The 25,487-nt window shown below is 42.6% G+C and overlaps 1 protein-coding gene across 2 annotated transcripts in view; it reads left to right on the top strand.

Moving 5' to 3' along the window:
- The window catches only part of TANGO6 (transport and golgi organization 6 homolog), a 133,892-nt gene that overhangs the window by 36,334 nt on the left and 72,071 nt on the right, over nt 1-25,487 (top strand). For both annotated transcript variants that reach the window (XM_045819056.1, XM_045819057.1), the window contains exons 9-14: nt 902-1,078; nt 2,653-2,779; nt 4,625-4,816; nt 8,493-8,627; nt 14,981-15,496; nt 17,650-17,707. In XM_045819056.1, coding sequence (XP_045675012.1) covers nt 902-1,078; nt 2,653-2,779; nt 4,625-4,816; nt 8,493-8,627; nt 14,981-15,496; nt 17,650-17,707 — 1,205 coding nt within the window. The remainder of the gene's footprint in view (nt 1-901; nt 1,079-2,652; nt 2,780-4,624; nt 4,817-8,492; nt 8,628-14,980; nt 15,497-17,649; nt 17,708-25,487) is intronic.

Here is a 25,487-nt window from a genome sequence, read left to right as displayed (position 1 = left end):
CGTGGTTGTGAAGAGCCAACTGTATGCATTAATCTGTGCCATTTTATGTAGGGGCCTGAGCGTCTTCAGAGTTTGATACTCGCAAGGGGTCCTGGGACCAGTTCTCCACAGATACCAAGGGACAGCTTAAGTTTTGGGGGGAGTCAAAGTTATACATGGGTTTTTGACTATGCAGGAAGGTTGGTATCCCTAAGCTCCATGCTGTTCAAGTCTTGCATATTAGTCAAAGCTTACATATTGCCTTTGACTCTAACTTTTGGTTAGTGCGTCACTGTGGCCCAAAGCCATAGGGAAGTGACAATAGCAAGTGCACTGGAAGATGGAGACCATAACTACATGAATTTGGCTTCAAAGGACCATCCATATAATAACTCTTGTCTCAGTTTTGAAACCCACGTTCTCATAGCACTGTCATGTCCACGTCAGAGACCGAGAAGGAAGACACAGACGTATATTCCATTCCTCTCCTAGTTGATTGGCACCAGTAAAAGTGGATGAGGAATCAGCAGGAACTCGTCAGTATGCTGTTTCTTGGTCACGAGCGGCGATCGGGCCCATCGATAGCGATGGGTTGTATTATCAGTGTCAGTTTTCTTTCACAGTGCCGGATCCAAAGACAACGGGTGTACTTGGTATTATTAATAAAAATTCATGTGGGACTCATATGTGATATCAAGGTTGCTTCTAGGGCCAAAGATCAGTCTGTCATTCATTGGATTTCAGGATATTTGTGCTTTGAAATTCACAAGAAGCACACTTTCCACTCCTGCACTTCAGTAGTAGTACTAGGTGACTGTGCCAGCATCCAGAATGCAGCGGGGACCCCACAGTCTTTCTTTCTGTCTTGTTAGATGTGCAGAGTAAGATGACAAGCTCATTTATAACCGTTTTTTCCTGCCAGGTCACTTTGCCAAGAAATCTTGTTATGGATTCTGGGGAAACTGGAGAGGAAGAAAGCAATTACCAGCCTGAAAGGTTTTGCGGGATTGGACAAATCCGTGCCTACTCTCCATTCTCTGTGTCAGTTTAGAGCTGCCACTCAAGGTGGCATAGTGATTACCATCAAAGAGGCCATTTGGTGAGTCCAACCATCCTTGCTGTCTCTCTTCAGACGTAATTGTACTGAAAAGGCCATTCTGCAGCTAGTCCACTAAGGGGCGCTGATAGAAAGGAAACCAAAACCTGAAGAGGCTGAGGCTGAGGTGCTCCTGTTCATTATAATCTCTAAATGAAATGTGAGCCTTAAGTAATCCTCCAGCTTTTCTCTAGATGCTAGCTAATAGTAGGTGCAGTTTACTGGAGCCTCACGGCTCCGCATCACGGCAAGCCCACGTGCTTCACAAAGTCTTCGCCAGTGAGTCAGAGCCAAGGGCGGACCAGTGCTCTTTCTCACTCTCAGAGTGGCATATGGGTGTTCAGGGCCAGACTCATGCCTAAGGGAGACTGCTTGATAGCTGTCTTTTATGATAATTTTATAGTGGGGGTTCGTTTCTCCTAGAGGTTGACTAGAAGGTACTTAATAAATGTTATTGGAATGGATTATTTATTTCTCCAACATCTCACAAGTGTATTTTAAGTTATTTCCATTTTCTGGGTGATATGTGTAGGTGTTAGTACCTCAGAATGTAAATTCTTGTTGATCAGAGTTCATATAGTATTTAACTGGTGACAGTTACTCTACATCACATTGCAAATGCTGCTGTTTGTTAAAGGGTTTAAATTTAATTTTTTAATCCACGGCTAACTTTAAATTTTAGAATGCTCTTTCAGTATGATGGACTTGAGGAAAACAGAAAGAACCACAATGATTGCAAACAGAATTACCTGTACAAACTCAAGCTAGTAATTTACTGAGAGTTGTTCTGTTGAGCATTGGTAGGTTCTGTGGTCATAACTATGCGTCCAAATGGAAAAAGTTTTAAAAATTCTGGCATGTTTATTTTTAAAAATATTATATTTATTTATTTTTAGAAAGATGGGAAGGGAGGGAGAAGGAAAGGGAGAGAAACATTGATGTGAGAGGGAAACATCAATCGGCTGTCTCTCTCACACCCCCAGCTGGGGACCTGGCCTGCAACCCAGGCATGTGCCTCGACCTGGAATTGAACCAGCAGCCCTTTGGTTCGTGGGACAATGCCCAACCCACTGAACTATACGAGTCAGGGCTCTGGCATGCTTTTTTAAAAAAACATTTTGGGACAGTTTAAGCAGGGACCAATTTTGTGAATATACAGAGAATTTTGTAGTATTTAACTTACCAGTAGTTAAAACGTACTGCTATCTTAACAAGTCCTTAGTGCACTTTTAGTGCACATATGTCAGAATCAACTGTTCTCATTGAAACTAGCTTCTCTTCATGGTAGGAAAAATAGTGAATAAGCAGTGCTATCAGATCCTTGACCTGGGGTCTCTGTGTGGACTTCTAAGGGGCTGTAATCTCCTTGGAATTACCACGACAAATTTTCCTATATGCAAGCATGGATTCTTTCCCCCTCTGGGGTAACAGGAAAATAATTTAAACAAAGTTTTGAGATATTTCTAATGATTTGTTATATGGAAATAACATGTTACCTTAGAATATTATTAATGGGGTTTCAAGAAAATACCTCTGGGTGATCAATCTTACCAAGATAAACCGACTGCACATTGCAGTGACGAAGATGAAGCCCTGTACCAGAAGGTGTCCTCAGAGCAGTGCCAGGTAGAGCATCTCGGGGACTTGCTGTCCCTCTGCCAGGAAAGTGGTTTGGCTGGTGACTTCTTCATCTTCTGCTTGAAGGTAAGAACTGAATATGCAGTTCATGGCCAGCTTTATTCCAGGGTAGTATCAGGAGCCCCTTTGAATTTTAAAGGCCGTCATAATTTCAGGTTCTAAAATTAGGTCCTATTAGGAGAAGTAATCAGAGAACATGGGAGTAATTTATTTTTTAGTAGTTTCGGTAAAAAGAAGAAACTTATCTTTGGCAATACGCACATGATTGAATGATTTCAGCACTGAGATCTTAGGAGCAAAGCAGAACCGTGATCTCCGAAAGGGTTAATCTTTGCTCTGTGTTCACAGGAAGAACTCTTTTGAAGTTAATAGCAGGTTTTACAGCTATAGAGTAATCCCATATCCTTTCTGACTATTGTTTTGTCAGGTATTTGGGAAGGAGATTTAGCAGTTCTCTCTCTCTCATTCCATTTTGTAGCCGCTTGCAACCTTTTCTGGGTTTGCTTCTTAGCTCTGGTGGTTGTGCTTCCTTTCGTCCTGATCTCCCCCGGTAACCTGGACCCATACAGTGTGTTGCTTCTTACTTGCACTGTTTGAGAACACAAGCCAGGTGATCTCTGGTTCCCTGTCCTCCAGTCCTGCCTTCTTCATTGTTTTCCCTAAATAAAGTGTCTACTCCAAGAGAATGTGTATGGAGTTCAAGGACGGTGGGGGTGCGGGTGCGGGAGCATGCGGGGCAAGGGGGGAAGCAGGGCTGACACCTCTCGGATTTGAAGTAGGGGGTACTTTCTGATGCTGTCTCATCTCTCACGTTTGCATCCATCCCCCTGCCCGGCCACTCACTGCAAATAACATTATACGAATATATCTTCTAAAAATATATTTTAAAAACTAAATAAAAAAATAAAAACAAAAAAGGGAGAAAAGCAAAGGAAAAAGAATATATCCTTTTAATTGGATACTTAGAAATTTTTTTTTGTTTAAAAAAAGCAAAGGGCTTTCTTTGCTCTAAACCAAGGCTTTCCCACCTTGGTAATTATTGACATTTTGGGCTGGGTAATTCTTCGTTGGCAGCAGGTGAAGAGGAAATGGGAGGGGGCCTTCTGGCTTTGGGGGCAGGGGAGCTTCCTGTTCATTGTATGATGTTTAGCAGCATCTCTGACCTCTACCCACTAGGAGCTCGTATCATCCTCCAATTATGATGACCAGAAATGTCCCCAGGCATTGCTGAATGCTCCCCTGGGGAGCAAAATTGCTCAGGCACAGTTGGGAAGCACTGCTCTAAACTGTCAGTTCCTTTGTTAAAGCATTAATTGTTAAATAACGTAAGGTTTTCCTTTCCCAAGGAAATTTGCCGTGTGAAGGGTAGGGGGGACGTGTGTGAAACCCACAGTAATGAGTTACCTATTGGTAGAAGTTCTGAATACCTTAGGGAAAAAGGGCTGCGGTGCTGAAAGCATCTAATAGTCTCCAAAAAGAGTTTGGGAATGTTCTATGGCCCCAGTTCAAGGAAAGCTAGTGATAGAGATCAAAGATACTGGTCAAGTACGTAGCCTGTGTATGTTTTTCATTATGAGGTTTTATGTTTTCACATGCAGGGTATCGCAGTACATGCACTACTCTGCCACTCACGTTTTCCACTCCATAGTGTTTTTGAGATCTCTCTATACTGATACCCACATACACCTAGTTCATTTATTTCAACTGCCAATACATAGTAAATACATTATAATTTGTTCATTCTCTTGTTGCTGGACATTTTTGTTTCCGATTTTGGGCCCTTATAAGTAATGCTACAGTGAACACAGACGGGTTCTTTGAATACATATGTCAGACCGTTTTCTCGCTGTTTTTGAGCCCTTCGTTCTACAGGCTTTTTCTTCACTTTTTGCTCTTCTCCTGCACTGATAGGAGTTGACTCGTGTGGCCACGGAAAGTGAAGCAGAGTTAAAAACGCAGCCCTTCTCCAGCAACAGCCTGTTGGAGTTGGAGCGGCACCAGACTCTTCTGGTGGAAGGCCAAGAGCAGAAGCTGCTGGTCCTACAGCTGGTGGCTGTTCTGTGCGAGAGGATGTCTGAGCAGATATTCACAAACATCGCTCAGGTCAGTGGCTGCCACGTTCCGGATCCCACCTGGATTGGTTTCTTTATGTTCTTTCCCAAAAAATGTTACACAGAGTGTGGTTCGATGACACCTGCAACAGCGTTACCTGGCATGCTGGTTAAACATGCAAATTACTGAGCCCACACCAGACCAAGGGAATCAACACTTTACAGGTCCTGGGAATCAGTACGTTTAACAAGCCCCCGAGGTGATTCTCACGCACATAAAATTTTAAGAACTGTTTTAAATGTTTGTATGTTATGTCACAGTGGTTGTCAACTTTCGGTGCAAATAAAATCATCTGGGATCTTTTTCAAAATACTGATGCCTGGGCCTCTTTTAGAGATTCTGATTCAGCGTGTCTTCATCGGAACCTGGGCGTCTGTGTTTTCTCTGCTTTCTGGATGATTCTCATGTGCACCAGAGGTGGAGAGTGAATCAGAAGCTCAAATTTGAAAAACACAGATCACCTTGATTTCTTCAGGTCTTCTAACTCATAGCTTATTTCCCCAATAGCCTGTGAAATTTTAATATTTTTTAAAAATGCTTTCAGAATAGAGTGACTATGTGAATCAGCACCTGAATTTTATTGGCTCAGATATAATTTTTACCAGCATTTAAAAAAAATAGGAAATAAAAGTAATAAAGCATAGGCAGTGCAGGTGCCGTTTTTACCACTTTACCAGAATTAGTTGTTGCTTGGTTGGTGGGTAGTCGGTTGTAAGATGGTGTGGTTGCCACGCTCGAATCTGATTCTCTAGTTCTTTGTATCCTCCTCATTGTCATCTGCCTTCGGGTGTTGCTAAGCAGCATTTCAGCGCAGCTCCTGCTGAGAAAATTTGCAGCTGCCTGTCAGTTCCGACTTCATCGTGACTGTTTAATGAAAATCATGGTCATGATTTCTTTCCGGCCCTCTTATTCCCTCAGTTCACTGACCCTGTGTTATGTTACTCAGTAGGGGGATTTGTTTCTCCTGTGTTTTTACCGGTTCCCTGAAGACTTTTTTATGCAGACCTTATGTTTTTTCCTCAGGATGCTAGTTGGAGGGGGAAATGGTCCGCAAACTGATAGGACTTGAGCTTTTGCACTTATCTCCCTTTATTCCTAATTAGGGAACAATGGTTTTAGGCCGATACAAAAATGATTTGTCCCATTTAATTATCCTTCAGCCCTGGCTGGTGTGGCTCAGGGGATTGAGTGCCAGCTACAAAAAGAAGGGTGGCCAGTTCGATTCCCAGTCAGGGCACATGCCTGGGTTGCAGTCCAGGTCCCCAGTTTGGGGTATGTGAGAGGCAACCGATTGATGTATCTCTCACACATTGATGTTTCTCTCTCTCTTTCTTCCTCGTTACTCTCTCTCTAAAAATAAATGAATAAAATCTTTTTAAAAATAAATAAAAGAGAATAATATTTGGAAATGGGAAAACAGTAGCAATTTTAGCAACTTCAAAAAATGGGAAGCTAAATGCCTGCATGGGAGAAGTCAAGAAACAAAACACTGTATTTCAATAAAATTGTCTTGAAGATTAATTTGAAAAGAATAAAAAGAAGCAAGCTACTTCTCACTGCAGAACCCTGGAAGGACTGGAGGTCCCAGATAAGCTCTAAAGATGGAGCTGAATTTAGAGCTCAAACAAGTGGAAAGGCTCTGCTAGCTTCAGTAGACCCCTTGACTGCTTCCTCAGCTTTGCACAGCCACCTCCCTGCCCCAACCCCAGCAAAAGACTGTAGGCTTATTCTTGAAAGCGGTTGAACCCTAGAGATTCTGAACTTGGTGGTATTCGCAAACTGAAAACTGCAGGATTAAGTTGACATCTGCACACTTCCCAGCGAGGCCTCCAGTCCCCCCACCTCACTAGCCAGAATGGCGGCAGCAGGTTCATCCCTCCCCACAGGATTATTGTGAGGATTGAGTCAATACCCATGTGTTCCGAATGGTCAACAATAAATGCTTACTGTTGTTATTAAATAAACCAGCTACAAAATTAGAAGTGGTTGCCTTTGTAGGGCCAGAATCTGTTGGAGAGAAATGGGATAGGACATTCTGTTTTTCATTAAATGATGCACCTTTACAAAAAAAATTAAGTTAAAAGTAAAAGTCTCTCCCCACTATCCGCAACAGGCTTCAGTCACATCCCTGTTCTCGTGGCTGGCAGCCCCACAAAAATTACAGGAAATGAGTAGTAGGGGAAAGAGCCGTTATCCAAATGGTCTGGTAGTTTTGTTGTTACAAGAGAGTTTGGGGAAAAGGGTGCGTCGTAGATGGTGATAACAGCTGACTATCGCACCAGGTAATCACTCTCAGGGTTTAAAATATATATAGAGACAGACAGACAGACAGACAGACAGACATAGAAGATTCCTTCTTACCAAAAACAGGATGATACTACTTGTTTTGCAACATCAAAAAATTTTTATTTCATGGAGAGGAACTTAGAAAAAGTCAGAAGTCTAGATAGGTTTTCCTAATCATGTAACAATGCTTGTGCTGAAATAGAAGCTTCCTATAAACAAGATGTGCTTTAGAAAACTCTTTAAAAGCAAAATAGGTAGCCCAAGACGGTAGGCGAGCAGTTTCTCTGAAAGGACCAGTGTCCTTCACTGTGGTGTTAGTGAAGCTCTGGGCTACAGAGGGTGGTGAAATTGCCATAACCAGCACATTTCAGTGAATGGAACTTTAAATAACCTTTCTAGCTTCCTGCCTTACTCCAAAAGACAAGTGTTAACAGGCCCCCTTTTTTTTTTTTACTCTAAGCTTGCAATAAAGATTCTAGCATAGCATGTAATTTGCCCAGAGAGTTGAACATGCAAGCTTACATGGTATTTAGAGGCTTATTATGACCTATCTCAGCTGCCCCATTTTCAAAATGATTTTTCCCTTTTGAGTCATTAATCCCCCATATGTGTGTGTGCATGGGCATGCACGCGTGTGTGCTCGCACGTGTGTGTGTGTGCTGTCTTTTATTCAAAGGTGGTTCTGCTTAGGGTGATTAACCAACATGCAGTTAAAATAATGCTGACCAAATTAACTCCATTTAAGGCTTAGTTGTTAGCCAAATGTGACATAAAGTGGTACATATGAATAATCTTAATCCTTGAAAAATATTTGACACTTAAAAAAATGACTCTGGATCATTTGTGCAGATTGTTTGAGGACACCAGCTTCAACATAAAATCGAATGCCTCTTTCCCCTTCTTCGCTCCCCAGCACTGGACTGTCAGAGGGCAGAGGTGGGGGAGGTGTCCTCGAGGGGGAAATCTCGTCAGGAGAAGCAGATCTGGGGCCCTCTCAGATGGTCAGAAGGTCACAAATCATTTTCCATTTTAATTTCCTGGCAAAATTCACAAAAAGTCAAGGACGTTGGATTAGAATGTGAAGGCATGTGGGAAAGTATAAATGGACTTTCTCATTTATTGACTCTGTGGCCTGGAGCAGATAACATCTGTAAGTCTCAGATTCTTCACCTGGAAGTGAGTCTGAGTGGTGACCTCCTGGGGTTTGCATGAGGCCTAAGTAAGATCGTGCATGAGAGACACTGAGCGCCAGGCCGGCCACACAGCGCCAGTTGTTCTTGCAGGTTTTCGCTATCATGATGTCGATGTGGACGATGTGAAGAAAACGTTGAGTTTTTTTTTTCTTACTCCTTCCTAATACTGAATCCCATTCCCGTGGCAGGTGGTGGAGTTTGTAGCAGCCACCCTGCAGCGAGCATGTGCAAGCGTGGCGCACCAGACAGAGAGCGCCGTGGAGTCACAGACTCTGAGCATGTCCATGGGGCTGGTGGCTGTCATGCTGGGAGGAGCTGTCCAGGTGAGTTGCAAACATGAGCCAAACTTGAATGGAGGGAGAAGAGAAAGAGAAGAGGAAACGCCTGCCGTTTCCCTTCCATACCTTTGTGAGAGATAAATGGATGTTGCACAGAGGAGAATCAGGGTAAACAAGTTGTTAATGAGAATTCTCTTCAAAGTAGAGCACCAGAAAACTGTGCCACTTCTACCTTATCTCCTGCATAGTGGTCACCATCAGGAGGGAAGGGCCCTTTCTGACCTGGCACAAGCCTGATTTGGACAACCCCAGTACAGCGTTCTGCATCTGTGGCAAACATTAAATTCTCTTACCCTCCCCGTAATGGCTTTGCACAGCTCATCCCTGCTGTTGCAGTCGGGGGCGGGAGGCAGGGGTGGGAGAGGTGGGGAGGGTAGGAGGGGGGAGCCTTTGCAACCTGCTGGTTGCTTAGGGTCCCATCTGTTTTTAATAGTTCTGTTTTAGCACCAGATCCATTATTCAACCCAGGTCAGATAGCATGGTAAAGCTTTGTTTCCAGTGTACTTATCTTACATACATCATTTATAATCTTTTAATTTTTTCACTCAAAAAATATTTACTGCATACTTGCTATGTGCCACATACTGAGCTAAGGTGCTGGGAATACAACAGTGGTCAGAGAAGACATGGTCTCTACCCTCATGAAGCTTACAGTCCAGTAAGGGAGTCTGATACCAAATAACTACTCAAAAAATATACTTAGAATTGAATGAAGTGTCTCGGAAGAGAAGTGGAGGGTACCACTGCAAGAGAACATAGCATCCAACCTAGGCTGGGAAGGTCTCTACTGAGAAGGTGTAAGTTTAAGGAAAGACTTGAATGATGGATAGGAATTTGGGAGTGTGTGGGACAGATGGTGGAAATTCTTCCAGTTAAAGAAAACATCTTGTGCAAAGGCTGGGAAGCAGAAAAGAGCTTGGTATACTTCAGACACTGACAGAAGGCTGGTGTAGCTGAAATGTAGAGACCTAGGGACAAAGTGCCGCCAGACAAGGCAGAAAGGTGGGCACTGGTTGGTTATATAGCACATTAGGTTAAGAGACTACAAGGAGGCAGAATGGGCTTAGTGCAAGTATTATGAAGCCTAACCTGAAGTCACACTAGCCATAGCTCTTAGAAATGAGCAGGGAACCCTTTGGGAATGGATATTTGAGTCTGAGGATTCAAATTTGATACTGATTTTTGATATGTTAGAATTTCCCATCTCTGGCCTGTCCTGCAAGGAAAAAGGAATTTATTTTGGCCTGTTGTTAACATAAAGCCCATTTCTTGGTAGATTTACTTATTGTTTCTAATTTGATATTTACCATATAGTTTGAGAAAAAAACATTTTTGGTTCAGCTTCTGGAGTTCTGTTATTTCCCTGCTAATAGAACTGTCCAAGAGGAATTCACCAATGGAATAGTTTTTGTGAAGTTGAGTTGATATTGGATTAAGTTGGCTGATTGGTTTTTATTTTTGTGATTGAGTATTAATTTGAAAATTCTTTGTTTATATAAGTTGAAAACATATTTTTTTCTCTTCTTTCCTCTTATTTATCATTGCAAACTATATCCTAAATGGAAAAATAGAACATTGAAATCTCCATTTCCCTTTCTAAAAGCCCGTTGTTTGGGACTGACTGTGTAAATTAGTAATGTTCTAAGAGAGACTCACATAATTTATGCAAATATACACCCCTCACCTGTCACCTGTCCCTGCCCTTCCATGAGCCATCCTGACTCACCGCTGACATCCTGGGTTCATTCCTCTGACTTAGCAGTTGCTTAAGTGAACTTAAACACGTCACCCCTATACTTTTGCCCTGCATCTATTAATTTTTTTTCCCTGTTTGATTCATGGATTTACAAGTGGCTTCTAGAGTAATGCTGTCTTTTCGTTGGGAAAAAAGTCACAATTCTGAATTATGTTTTCAGATAATCAGTCTAAGGCTTAGGGTTTTTTTTTGCTTCAGAGCCTAGAAGATTATACTGTACCCATTCCCAGCTAGGATTCATTGGTTTAGCTAATGAAACAGTATCTAATAGCGTTTGAATCTTTCTTTTTTTTCTTTCTAATTTATATAATTAAGGTGATTATTAGAACATAGTGTCTGGGAAGAGAAGTTAATTAGGAGAAAGTGTAGGCTTAAGACAACTGTAATTCCAGACTCATTTCTAAATTTCAGAATTGGCCATCAGTAAAAGTAGCACGAGGCTGGTAACTTCCCTGTCCCCACAGGAAGCAGTTTCTCCCTGAGGTTCCCTGGCCTCCTCGGAGTGTCACACCTTTTCCCATCTGTTCCCTTAGAAGGAAACACCTTCCCGTCACCCTCAGTCTCGGCCCCACCAGTGCAATTCCCAGTTCTCAAACTGAGAACTTGCAGAAGTTTAGAACAACTCACCAGCTAACCCGTTCACTCCTGATGCCCTGAAGGAAATCACAGATGTGGGCTGACATAGCTCTGCTGGCTCCATTCCTGAAGGACTCCAGAAACTCTGCAGAGAGGCAGCCAGATAAAGGAGTCTGTCACTCACTTGTGGGCTGCTGCTTCGGGCCTCAGGGCTTCTACACAGAGTTCTGAGAGCCGTGCTGGGAAGCAGTGACAGGAGGAGAGTGAGGGCTCCGTGGTTGCCTCCCAGTTTCGGTGGTATCCCTAGGTGGTCCTGGAGAAGTACTAAACTGGTTAGTGCTTCAGTTTTCTCATCTACCAATTAAGCAACTATTACTTTATACCTCAGAATTGTTTTTTAATATTTATGAACAAATAGGTGGCACCTGTAGTCTTAAATTTTGCTCATTATTCTAATAGTGGGAAATCTGTAGACTTGTGAAGCTGAGAGCATGCCTGGCTTTAACTGCCTTACCAGCTCTTTGGTTCAGAATCCACCTACCTGCCCATGGTGAGTAGAGGAGTTACCCAGTTTAATAGGATGAATCTTCCAATGACTGAGAAGTTTGAAGTGTCGCAGGTTCGATTCCCAGTCAGGGTACATGCCTGGGTTGCAGGCCATGACCCCCAGCAACCGCACATTGATGTTTCTCTCTGTCTCTATCTCCCTCCCTTCCCTCTCTGAAAATAAATAAATAAAATCATTTTTAAAAAAAAGTTTGAAAACAGGGAGAACAGATTTTTTAACAGAATTTTTAGAGCAGTTTTAGGTGTGCAGAAGAACTGAGCAGGAAGTACTGAGGTTTGCTGTACACCTGCCTACCCCACTGCCAGCGTCCTGTGACAGGGTGGTGCACCCGCTGCAGTCGCTGGACCTACATCGGCACGTCATCATCACCCACAGTGTGTGGTTCACATTAAAGTTCCCTTACAGTGTGCACTCTGGGTTTTGACAAATGTATAATGACACATATTTACCGTATGTAATGGTTTCACTGTCCTAAAAATCCTCAGTGCTCTGCTGGTTCACCTCCCCACCCCCTAACTGCTGAGAAACACTGATGTTTCTATTGTCTCCACAGTCTTGCCTGTTCCAGGACGTTATATAGTTGGAATCATATACTGTGTAGCCTTGTCAGACTGACTTCTTTTACTTAGTCATATGTATTTAGGGTTCCTCCATGTCTTTTGTGATTTGATAGCTCATTTCTTTTTAGTGTTGAATAGCATTTCATTGTGTAGATGTACTACAGTCTACTTATACATTCATCTACTGAAGGACCTCCTGGTTGCTTCCAAGTTTTGGCAGTTATGAATAAAGCTGCTAAAAATATCTGTGTGTAGGTTTTATGGCCATAAGTTTTCAACTCATTTGGGCAAATACAAGGAGCAGGGTTGCTGGAGCATATGACAAGAGTATGTTTAGTTTTGTAAGACATTGCCAAACTATCTTGCAAGTGGCTGGACCATTTTGCATCCCTACCAGCAATGTATGAGAGTTCTTGTTGCTCTACATTCTTGCCAGCATTTAGCGTTGTTTTATATTTTAGTTGTTTTAGTGGGTATGTAGTGGTATCTCATTGTTGTTTTAATTTTGCAGGTCCTTGGTGGCATAGGATTTGATATGCTGTATATCTGTATATCTTCTTTGGTGAGGTGCCTGTTCAGGTCTTTTGCCCATTTTTAATTGGGTTGTTTTCTTATTGTTGACTTTTAAGGGTTCTGTATATATTTTGGATAACCGTCCTTCATCAGGTGTGTCTTTTGCAAATATTTTCTCCTAGTCTGTGGCTCATCTTCTCTTTTTCTTGACATTGTCTTTTGCAGAGCAGGAGTTTTTAATTTTAATGAAGTCTAGCTTATCAGTGCTTTCTTTCATGGGTTTCTTTTCTTGGGTTTTTAACTGAAAAAAGTCATCACCATACCCAAGGTCATCTAGATTTTTCTCCTATATTATGTCATAGGAATTTTTTAGTTGTGCATTTTACGTTTAGTCTCTGATCTATTTTGAATTAATTTTTGTGATAATGTAAAGTCTCTGTCTGGATTTTTTCTTCCTTTTTTTCTTTCTTTTTTCCCTCCCTTTTTCTTTCCTTTGACACATCAATGTCCAATTGTTCCATCCCTATTTGTTGAAAAATCTCTTTTCTTCATGGTATTGCCTAGGTCTGTTCCTGGGCTCTCTGTTCAGTCCCATTGGTCTATTTGTTGTTGTTGTTTTAAAGAAAGTGTTGTATATAATAGAAGTGAAAAGAGTCCATGTACTGTAGATATAAGTAGATACTCCCATTTCAGATGCTTAAAAAAGCAAAGGTCCATATACAACAGAGGTACTGAATGAAGTCTAGCACAATGACAACACTAGCAAAATTATTCTAAAATGTCTTTTCCAGTTCCACAGAGATTCCTGATGCAATTTACCTTTTTTCTTAAATAGCAAATGCCGTTGCTGTAGACATACATACTGTCTTCCTTAAGACACAGTCCCATGGGAATGGTCAGTTGTTTTACATGTGAGGACAAGCTGACATATGTTACAGAACTAGAAATTCTACCTTACACCAATTTTGCATTAGTTTCTAATTGTTTAAACAAAGAATTCTGGGGGGAGCGTATGGTGACATTCTGCATGTACAAGCCTGTCATGTGCCGCGGTTTTCGTTTACTTGGGAGGGTGGTCGTGGGGAAAGCGAACAGCAACAATTCTGCGGACTCGTCGCATAAAGTGAGAGCACTAGATGGGTCCTGTGAAGACAGTTAGTTGGTTAATCGGTTGGTTGGTTGGATAATGAAACAAGTGAATGAATAAGTAATAAATGCCCTGCCTTAAAAGGACTTAAAACCTGCAAGGTTTTCCAGTTACCAAGGACTCGCAGGGGTTCATATGATCATTTTTCCAGCATTTTCAAACAGAAAGATTCCCGCTGATTCTTGTTTTCTTCACCGACTGCACACATACCTTTCCTATCAAGGCCTACGGCATCATTAGAACAAAACTCCTGGAAAAAACAAAATCATACCTAATTTTTGCTCGTACTTTATAGGAGAAATTCCCTTTTTCTAGTTATTGTGCCATTCCTTTCCAGACCTAAGGTGCCATCATATGCCAACCAGCCACTTTAGATCACAGCTTTGCTTGTTCAGGTGAGACCATGTAGGGCGCTGGGTAAGAACACAGGCTCTGGAGCCAGACTCGGTGAGTTCATGTCTTACCATCTCCGAGTTACGTGACCTTGGACATGTTGTTTCACTGCTCTGTGCCTCAGTTTCCTCCTGTTTAAAAAGGAGGTAATTTTAACTAGATCATAGGGATATGAATATGTGTGTTTTGTTTATCACATTTATTTTTAAAACATTTACAGAGTACTTACTCTGTGTCGGGCACCAAGTACTTTGCTAGTGTGAACTCATCTTTGTATGGCAGTAGGTATGTAAAAATCAAAAATGCAACAAAAGTCAAGAATACAATAATCTGGAAGAGAATGTTATGATATGATTGAGTATTAAAATCAGATTTGGTGAGAATAGCGGTAGAGACTAATAGTTTAATGGGTGAGTGGGTCCAAAGGATGTTAACATCTGTTCACAGAAAATGAAATGCAGACAGTCTGTAAATGTGAAAAGATGCTCAATAGTGCTGTTAGCCTGGCTAATGCAAATTAAAACCATAAGATACCATGTGCTGCTCATCAGATTGTACAAATTAAGAGTAATAATATACATTACTGACATATTTTTTAACTTATAAAAGTGCCTATACATGGTAAGTATTCAATAAATGTTTTTTGTTGTAGTTATTCAGCAAGGGTTATTAGTGCCAGACTCAGGCTACCTGCTGATTGATTACACCAGGAACAAGACTTGCTCCCTGCCCCTTTCACTCGGGGTGTGTTTTTTGCCTTAGGTTCAAGTCGTGTTAACATCTGCTACGTTACTTGGGTTTGCCATTTTTCCTTTCATCTTGCAGTTGAAATCTAATGACTTTGCTGTCCTGAAGCAATTGCTGCCTCTCTTGGAGAAGGTCTCCCTCACGTACCCGGACCCTGTCATCCAAGAACTCGCTGCGGATCTCCGCATCACCATCTCTACCCATGGGGCCTTCTCCACCGAGGCCGTCAGCGTGGCCGCCAAGAGTGCCCTGAGCAAAAAGGACCCAGAGGGGAAAATAGAAGAGCAGCAACAAAACAGTTGTGAGAGGTACACTGGTGTGTCCCATGGCCACCTCAGCCAACAGCAAAGCCTGGAGAAACCCAACCAAACTGGCCTGGAATCTAGCGCTCCACTCAGTCCTCAGGAGGGCAGCAAGCCCAGCACTACTGCAAGCCAGACAGCTACAAGCATAACCACAGAACAGCTCCAGGAAGTTCTTTTATCTGCTTATGATCCTCAAATTCCAACACGGGCTGCTGCCCTGCGAACTCTTTCTCGCTGGATCGAGCAGAGAGAAGCAAGAGCCCTTGAGGTGCAAGAGAAGCTTCTCAAGGTGAGCAGAGTACGTTATGTACACGCGCACGCGGGGTGGGGCAACCTCGCTGGAGCCTGACTGTGTCAGCCCTGTCTGGGTACTCTCAGGGAACTTGTAATTGTTCCGAGGAGGCAAGACGTAGGCATAGGAAAGACCTGGGTAACCACACAAGGCTAAATTGAACATGAATTTTTACAGGCGAGAAATGCTATGGACAGTCATATAAGGAGAGAGCTGAACTCTGGAGGAAGTAGGTCTTGATCCTGCCCTAATAAACTAGTGAAGTTTGTTCACGTGAAATAAGAGGGAAAGGAACAGCATGACCAAATCCCCAGAGTTGGGAAAGTATTTTCTGGTGAATAGATCCACTGTCATCACTGTGACCCAGCCAGACAAGCCACCTATGTTCTCTGGGCCCCCTATAGAGGGGCATTTGGCATAGATTTGTGGGGGAGAACACATATGCTTAGCTGGGGATCTTTTCCCTTTCGTGGAAGTCATCCTGACCTCAGTACGGGTTAAGGGCAAGTAGTCTGGAGACTACTGACCGAATTCTGAGTTTTTGCACAAGTCACTTAAACTCTCTGTCTCAATTTCTGCATCCGTAAAGTGTAGAAACTTTATGTTGAAAGATTTAAAGTAAAATCATCCACGTAAAGCTCTGACTGCAGTGATGGGCATATACTGAGCACTGAGGAAAGGTTGGCTGCCACTGTCGTTATCATCTCTTCCGTACAGTTTAGCCGTTAGACTAAGAAGTGTAAGTCTTGGAAATGGGAGGGAGAAGGGGAGGGCTGGGTGGGTGGGCTGGGATGGGAGTAAAAGATAGAAAATTGTACTGCAACAACAATTAAAAAAAAAGTGTAAGTCTGGTTGGAAACACATTTTTTAGTCACTAAAGTATTAGAAGCAACAATATAAAAATAACTGCTGTGTATTGAGCCAGGCCCTATACCTTTCCGACATTGTAGGCTGCAGAATTGGTATTTTCCGCACCCGCTCCCGGCCCCACACTTTGTAGAAGAGAAAAGCGAGGAATGGAAATGAACCAAGGACTTGTCATTAAAATGTTGCTGAAAACCTCATTGTATCTATTTTTTTTGAGGAATCATTAAAAATACCCCTTCATATTCCTACTTAGATGATGAATGGAGTGAACATCTTTCGAATTTTAAACTTGTTTAATCTCTCTCTGCTGCACATAACAGGTCATCAAAGTCCTGTCGGTCGTTTTTTTTTTCCTTCCAAGAAACGTTTCAAATCTATCTCTTCCTCTTTTTTCCCCACACTGCTACCCTGGATTAAGCTTCCTTCACTTCATACATGCTCCCCACCTCTTCCAACCTGGCCGTCTTCCCAGTGAACGAGCCGTAGGCCCCCTGCCATGCTGCACATGCGGAGACCAGCAGCCCCCAGTGGGTGTCGGGAACCACTGTGCCAGCAAAGGACGTGTCACTGCATATGGAACAGCCACCCCGCTTCCCCTAGACACCAAGCAGGAGGGACAGGCACATGGCCACTGTCCTTCTCTCACTCTCATGTTAGGGCCTCAACCTAACATGTCACTGTCGTATCTTCTGGATAAGCAGGACCCCCAGTGGGTGACACGCCGCGGTGTGTCCCTACATTGTGAGATGTGCTGAGAGCAATTTGTTACTAATGTCGGCTGAAGTGCTCAAATTTGGAAAAGATTTTGAAAAATGAATTAGAACAGATTTAAACGTATCCCAATAGCAACGTTTCTGTTTCTCACTTGTATTTCCATATGCTTTCTGAGTGCAAGAGAAAGGAATCAAATTATAGCAAATGTACCACCAGCTGGGCATAACCCCGAACCGGGCCTTCAGTGTGTCATGGCCTGGAGTCTGTCACGTCGCACGTGAGAGTGTCATCCACCGTGGGCTGTAGTGGACTTTTCCTCCAGATTTTGGTTTCCATGCTCACTCCCGGGGTGTACTTGACTACTTCTTTTAACACTGCCTTTTTTAACTATTATAAAAATGGGACTTCAAACGTATGTGCTGTTTTCTCCATGAGACTTAAAGTCAGACCAATGTCTAGCTAGCTAAGAGAGGTAAGTAGAAAAGCACTTATTCTTTTGAGGCTGCTATAAGGGTCTCAATCTTGCTTCCTCTTCTGAGCCACATCACTGCTGTATTTTGTGGTTCCAGATATTCTTGGAGAACTTGGAGCACGAAGACACCTTTGTATACCTGTCTGCCATCCAGGGTAAGAGAGTCCTGGTTCAAGGACTTCGAGTCTATGTCCTGTCATGTATGTTTGCACAAATTGCTAAAGTCACAGAGCCACAAGACTGCTGATCTTCCTGTAGCCTCTCCATGACTTGATTTCAAATTCCTGGAGGGTTCCCAAAGGGTACTTATAGAGTTTCAGTGTCTCACAATGCTGAGGAGGCCTTTATTTATGTTTACTTATTCTGTGGATTAAACCCCACTTCCTGTAATTCAAGGAGATAAAGAATGGCTCACACATGAGCTCTTATTACATTAACCTTTTATGTATTTGACTACTGTCAATATGTACCTTTGCTCTCTCTTTAAACTCAAATAATCTTAGGGTATTTAACGTTTCTTCTTCAAAACATTTTTTGCAGTACTTTTATTTCTCTTTTGCGATTCTTTGTTCTCCACATCTCTATTAGTTTTGGGATCCCAGATGTAGGGAGGGACCTCATGCAATGGGGGGTAGAGAATTAGTCACCCAAAAGGGCCAGAGGCAGACATGATGAGACAGTCAGAATGAACTCACATGTCTCTTGGGTCCATCAGCGGAGTACGGACGTCAGGAGCCAGGGCTCTGGAGACGAGGCACCTGGATGCAGCTCCCATTCCCTGTTTCTCAGCTAGAAGAACTCTGGCAAATTACTTAATTGCTCTGGGCCTCAATTTCTTACTGTAAAAGGGAGCTAAATAGGAATGCAAAGTTATACACCACTTTGGAGACGAGTTCGGCTGTTCCTTGAAAAGACACATGTAGAGTTACCACTTGAGCAGTCACAGTCCTAGTAATGCACCGAAGAGAAGTGAAAACGTCCGTCCGCACAAAAACTTGTACATGGGTGTTCATAGAGCCCAAAGGTGGGAACAGCACAAATGTTCATCAGCCGCTGAACGGATAGACAAAAGATGGTATGTACACATAATGGAATGTTATTTGGCCATTAAAAAATTAATGAATGAAACTTACTGCAGCATGGATGAGCCTTGAAAACATTGTTACATGAAAGCCACGTAAAAAAACACGTTTTATGGTTCCTTTATATGAAATGTCTAGAATAGGCAAGTTTATAGAGACAGAAAGTAGATGAGTGGTTGACTGGGGTTGGGGGGAGGGGGAGGAAGGGTCAGGAGGTGATAGCTAAAGGGCACAGGGTTGCACCGCTCTGTGAGTACGCCAGGAGCCGTTGAACTGTGCACCCTATGTCAGCGAATTGCATGGGAGTGTGGTCCCCTCTTACCGCAGGTGGTATGTTCCAAGACTCCCAGGGGATGTCTGAACCGTAATCAACTTCCTCAACTCTGCCAGAAATGTGGCAGTGTCTTCATGGGCAGTCACAGCCTTTTCAGTCATTTCTGCGTTATTTAGTCCGAACCTGTTCCTGAGTCTGTGTAACCATTTCTCACTTGCAGTAAATCGCTTGGTGTCCCTCATTTCGGAGGGCCACTTGCTCAGGTCTTTCTGTAGGCTCAGTGCTTTCTGGCACTACATGTTGCTGTCAGTCAGAACACATTTTCTTCTCATTCCTTCCACCCACAAATTTAATACCTTTCCATCTTGATTAAGCACTTACTAGGTACCATGCAGGCAACTTTTGCAATTTGCAGTGCAACAGCAGAACTAGCCCAACTTTCTTTTTCCTTCTTCACAACTTCATGGATAGAAGGTTTGTTTTTACCTCAGCATATGATTTTTTTCCCCTTATTAATTTGAGAACTTTGGTCTTGTCGCTTATAGGGAGTACTTTACCCCTTCCTTTGGTGTGTCCACATGCCAGATCACTATTCTTGGGCTTTGGGGCCACTGTTAAGTGCAATACGGGTGACTTGAACACAAGCACTGTGGTACCGTGACCGTCGGTCTGATGGACCTGATAACCGAGGTGGCCGCAGAGTGACTGGTGCACAGGTGGTGTCTGCTGCGTGGGCACCCTGGGCAGGGGGTGATCATGTCCGAGGTGGGGTGGAGCAGTGTGCTGTGAGATTTCATCATGCTGCTCGGGACAGCGAGCAGCTTAAAACTTATGATTTGTTTATTTCTGGAATCTCTCCTTTAATATTTTTGGACCATGATTGATCACGGTAACTGAAACCAGGGAAAGCGCACCCGCTGGTAAGGGAGGACCACTGTACTTCCGCTGTTTGATTGCTAGGTAATGGCATGGTGATCTCTGTGACCTCTCGGGTCTAAAGCTTGAGTAGGCCGATCCTGTCAGTTAGTCATTGCTACATGGCAGTCCACCCCACACTCAGTAGCTTAAAACACCAATCATTTGTCATCAGTCACACATCTATAGGCCCATGTCGCTCAGCTGACCTCAGGTGGGTTTGGTCCAGCAGCTCTGCTTCTCCCTGGAGGCCTGTCAGCCAGCGGTGGCGGCTCTGCTGAACATGTTCCAATCATCCCTGGACCGACGGCCTGCCGGGGCATGCTCCCTGGGTGCTGGCAGCAGTGTAAGAGAGCAAGGATAAACTCAGGAGGCCTCTTCAGGCCTCAGTTTGGAGCTGTAATCCTATCACTTCTCTGCCTCATTCTGTTGACTAAAGCAAGTCATGTTGGTGGAGAAATATGCTCTGTCCCTTTAGTGGGGTAAACTGCCAAATCACAGAGTGGAGGGCATGGATGCAAGGAGGCGTGAAGAACTGAAGCCAGTAATGCAGCCCTTCATGCCGGTTGTCTGTAAAAGACAAGGTTCTCTGCGAGCACAAAGGCACCTACGGATCCTTACTGACTGCTTATCTCTTGGTATAATTTGGGTCTAATTGACTCTGTACAGATCTAGTAGTTGAAACTTCAGAAAGAGTACAGAGGGGAAAATACACAGTCATGAAGGCCTGAGCCTTGGGATTTATTCTCTATTCAGCAAACATCTACTATGCGCCTACTGTATACGAAACATGTGACAGTGAGTTGTTGTGACTAGGTTAAAAAGCAAAAAGGAAACACTTCAAAGGAGACCAAACGATCAGCCAAAGAGGTTAGAGGACAATGAGGTGAGAAAAGAAGCTGAAAGAGTCAAGGTTTCAAGAGAGAAGGTAACTCCCTGCAGCCGAGAGGCCAGAGTCTAGGAATTGAGGTCAGTCTGGGGCCCGACAGGCCCAGGAAGCCACATGACGATGATGGTACCTCTGGGAATTAAGTAAATCAATGAAGTGCCTGTAATTAAAATGTCTATAATTAATAAGTCTCAGAAAACAAGTCACTCTGTACTTTTCCTGAGAAACTGTAATAATGTGACGGAGATGTTTCTCATTGATTTTTTTTTTTTAGGGCTGGGGGTTTGGGAAGCCTCAGTGTGTCCCTCTAATGTGGCAACATCGCTGTTTGGAACAGCTTCTTAGCTGATTAACCCATGGAGCTCATTAGCCCCTAGGGTCTGCTATAAAAATCACAACTGTTGGTTTTGTGTTTGTATTTAGTAATTTTAATTGGTGTGCTAATCAGTTAGTAGCTAATTTGCTGATGAAGAACATGGGAGGTAGAGGTGTAATTTCTGTTCTCAGCTCCCCTTGATGGGCAAGTTTGAATTAATTGATGTTTTTGGTGTTTGTAATGTACACTTAAAGACCAAGGCCTTAGGTGAATTTCCCATTAAGAAAAGAAGGAACCGAATTTTCCCACCTGTATTGCCAGTGTTCCCTGCCCAGGCCTAAAGCACTCCGGGAGCTAAGCCACGCTGGACTTCCAGTCAGACGGGACCAGCCCACCTGTGAATGTCCCGCAGCGATCGGAGAGCCTAGCTGTGACTTCAGGAGCATTAGTTTGGGGGACTGTGTGTGTGAGTGTGTGTTTAATGTTTTCCTTTTCTAGGCTGCCTCCATGTAAAAGTTACAATATACCTTTTACCTGATTTATTGATACTTTGGATTTCTTTTGTAATTTTTTACCAATTTAGCAGTCTTAGCATAGGGCAGAGGGGAGTTAAATAAGCTCATTCATTCAACAGATATTTATTGGTGCCTGATGTAGGAAATTCTTACGTGTGTATTACCTGCCCCTCACAACAACCTGAGAACTAAGTTCCCTATAAGTTAAATTTTAATTTTATGGAAGATTGCCTGCATCTACTTTTAGCCCTAGTAAAAAAGTGATGGTTGACTTAGTTATTAGAGCAGCTGCCCTCGCGTGCTCGGGAGCAGCCTCCGCAGGCAGAGAATCACAAACCGCTTTGCTGAGTTCCAGTTACAATCCAGCGTTTATAAATGGACGACTTACTCTTAGACCATCGCCATTAAGGGTCTCCCCTTTTTAAGACTCCTTATCTATTTTTTTTTCATTGTTTAAAACAACTTGTAGTGACAAGGAAGTATTATATAAGGTAAGAAGTGGAAGTTCTTCTTTTTCCCAAAACTGGAGTTAAAAATATGTCCTTGAGAGTCCCATAACTTATATTCAGTGATTTGGGCATTTCCAAACTTCTGTTTTGAAATCGGTGTTCAGTAAAGAACGGGATGAACACATAGTGATAATCTTCCAATCTGATTTCACAGCCAGGTTGTGAGCCATACTGTGGGTCTGCTCGCGTGTCCTCTCAGTCACTTTCAATCATTGAAGGGCACACCGAAAGCAACACCAGAGGCAGGTGTATTTTAGGGATTCAGGGATCCAAGTGCTCCCTATCAGTGTCAAAAGGATCTTTGGATAAAACTACCAGGCTCATTGAAAAAGGGGGAAAAAAACCACAAAAAAAGAAACAAAACAAAACAAAAAAAACCTAGATTCTGAGCCAAGCTTGAGAGGTAAAAGTAAGTCAGCGTGTGTAGTGAAGAGAATCTCGACCTCTGGACATGCCCAAGCAGATCGCACTGACTCTTCCTTTCAGTTTTCATTTCTGACAAAAGAGCCAAGAAGAGAGAAGGCAAAGGGCCCGCCAGCGGGGAAGGTGCACTCAGGGCGAAATTGTTTTTACAGCGTTTCAACTGAGCAGCGTTACAAATCTTAACTTGTCGGAGAGAACTCCCTATCTCGTTCTCCGAGTCCCACCTCGAATGAAGTACGCTGGGAAACCATTAACTGAGAATAATTCTACCCCTTCAAGGACCATCTAATTGGATCTGGCATTGAAATTTGGAACACAGCCCTGTGAAGTTTATCATCTCCACTTATGTCCTTGAAATGGGAAGATTTCTTTTATGTCCTGACCTGGTTTCTGTGCCGCCTAATTAACAAATGAGCATTTAGCAAACGTCTCTCATACATGCCACCTCAGTCAGTTCTTGAAGTAGTTCTGGGAAGCAGGCGTTATCACCGTTTTTAAAACTTCTTATTTGAGCTACAATTGACGTACCTGAAATTCATCCACTTAAAATGTGCAATTCAGTGATTCTTAGTATACTTAGAGAGTAGCACAACTACTACCACTGTCTAATTTTAGACCTTTTTCATAATTTCAAAAAAGAAACGTGGTATCTATTATCAGTCACTTTACATTTCCTACTCCCCCTGTCCCTGGCAATTGCTAACCCACTCTTTGTTTCCGTGGGATTGCTTCTTCTGGGCACTTCATGTAAACAGAATCACGCAACGTGTGATCTTTTGTGTCTGGCTCCTTTCACTTAATGTTTCTGAGGTTCATTCATGTTGCAGCATGGGTTGGTACTTCATTACATCTTCAAGCTGAAAAACATTGTATTGTATTAATTAACTAACAATATTGTTCTCTGTTCATCAGTTGATTGATGTTGATTTGGGTTATTTTCACTTTTGACCATAATGAATAATGCTGCTATGAATATTTATGTACTAGTTGCTATGTGGACATATGTTTTCATTTCTCCTGGGTATACACCCAGAAGTGGAATTGCTGGGTCACTTAGTAACTGTATACTTAATTTTTGAGGACCTGCCAAACTTTTTCAAAGTTGCTGCACCGTTTTACTTTTCTATCAGCAATGTATGAGAGTTCCAGTTTCTCTGCATCCTTGCCAATGCTTATTATTGTCTGTTTCTGACTCCCATCCTACTGGGTGGGAAGTGGTTTCTCACTGCGATTTTGATTTGCATTCCTCTGGTGACTGATGATATTGAGCATCTTTTTATGAGCTAATCATCCATTTGTATTTCATCTTTGGAGAAATGTCTTTTTAGATTCTTGGCCCATTTTTAATTTTTTAAAATTTATTTTTATTATTTAAGTTGTAAGAATCCTTTAGATATTCTGAAAACAGGTTTTTTAATCAAGTATATGAGTTGCAAATACTTTCTGCCATTCTGTGGGTTGTCTCTTCTCTTGCTGATGGTGTCATTTAAAGCACAAAACTTTTTACTTTCAATGAAGTCCACCTTATCAATATTCTCATTTAGTTCTTGCACTTTTGGTGTCATTTCTAAGAAGTCAATGTCTAACCAAAGATATTAAAGATTTACTTCTGTGTGGTCTTCCAAGAGTTGTATAGTTTTAGGTCTGTGATCCAGTTTGAGCTAATGTTTGGGTATGATGTGAGATACATCATTTTACAGCTAAAGATTCTGAGATTTAGATTGGTTAAATCCCTTTTCCAAGATTACACAGCAAGTAATTTGAACCTTTTTCTTGGCCTCCAAGTCTCATTCTTTTCTTTTCAATACACTGTATTACTTCTCTAGAACTTCAGATAATGGTAGAAATTGGCCCTATTGCTGTGTTTTAAAAAATATTATGATTGTGATTATCAATAATATTTATTAAAGTTGAATAATGCTTAATCATCTAGAAAGATCTGACCCTGTCAGCAATCCTGAAATACAATAAGAGCAGGTATTATAATCCTTTTATAAATGAAGAATTGATTTGCCTATAGTCACAAAAACTGGGAGAGTGGTGGAGTTGGCACAAGACCCATCTTCCAGGGATTCCCACTTCACGGCACCTCATCTTTCGACAGCCCAGGCAACGTATACGATGCCCTTCCCCTCAAGTCAGAGACTGCATGCCAAGCCCAGATCAGCTGAGTTTTACATCAGCTTTATTTTTCAAATGTCTCTCCATTGTTTCCCACTGTCAGTTGAAGATCGGTACATTCAGATTTGCATCAGGATATTTAGCAGTTTAGGCCCTGGCTGGTGTGGCTCAGTGGATTGAGTACCGGCCTGTCAACCAAAGGGTCGCCAGTTGGATTCCCAGTCAGGGTGCATGCCTGGGTTGCAGGCCAGGTCCCCAGTAGGGGGCACATGAGGGGCAACCACACATCGATGTTTCTCTCTTCCTCTTTCTCCCTCCCTTGCCTTCTGTCTAAAAATATATTAATAACAATTTTTAAAAGACCATATTTAGCAGTTTAGTACTTTTATCTGTAAGTAAATGATGAACTGGCTACTTCAAGTTTTGTTATCTTCCCTGAATAATTGCTGTATAACAGAAACGGCAATAAGTACTACGGAAGTCAGCACTTGCCGAGTGCCTGTTGTGCGCCAGTCACGGCAACCCGGAAAGTCAGGGATTATTCCTGTCTGCCAGGCGAGGGGACTGGGGCTCTACAAGGTTAGGAAACTGGCTTGAAGCGACACAGACAGTAAGTGTCAACATCGAGATTTGATGGAGGGGAACAAAGGAGAGAAAAAAGGGGACAGCTGTCATAGCATAGTCAGTAAAATATACTTTAAAAAAATAAAGACTTACATTGTCCCACTGCAAAGAAAACAAATCAAGATTTGAGTCTTAAATCTCTCTGGCTCTGAAGACTATGCTTTTGCTATAGGGAAAAATAATCCCAGTGCCCATGTTGCTCCTGTCCCCAGGGTGCGAAAGCTGAGTTTTCAGATGATCTCGGTGTAGGAGAACCAGCGGGCCTAT

This window comes from Phyllostomus hastatus, unplaced genomic scaffold (assembly GCF_019186645.2).
Source record: "Phyllostomus hastatus isolate PE091 unplaced genomic scaffold, TTU_PhHast_1.1 phas_scaffold_345, whole genome shotgun sequence".
NCBI lineage: Eukaryota > Metazoa > Chordata > Mammalia > Chiroptera > Phyllostomidae > Phyllostomus > Phyllostomus hastatus.
The sequence above is the reverse complement of the archived record's forward strand: the minus strand, read 5'-3'. Positions and strand labels throughout refer to the sequence as shown.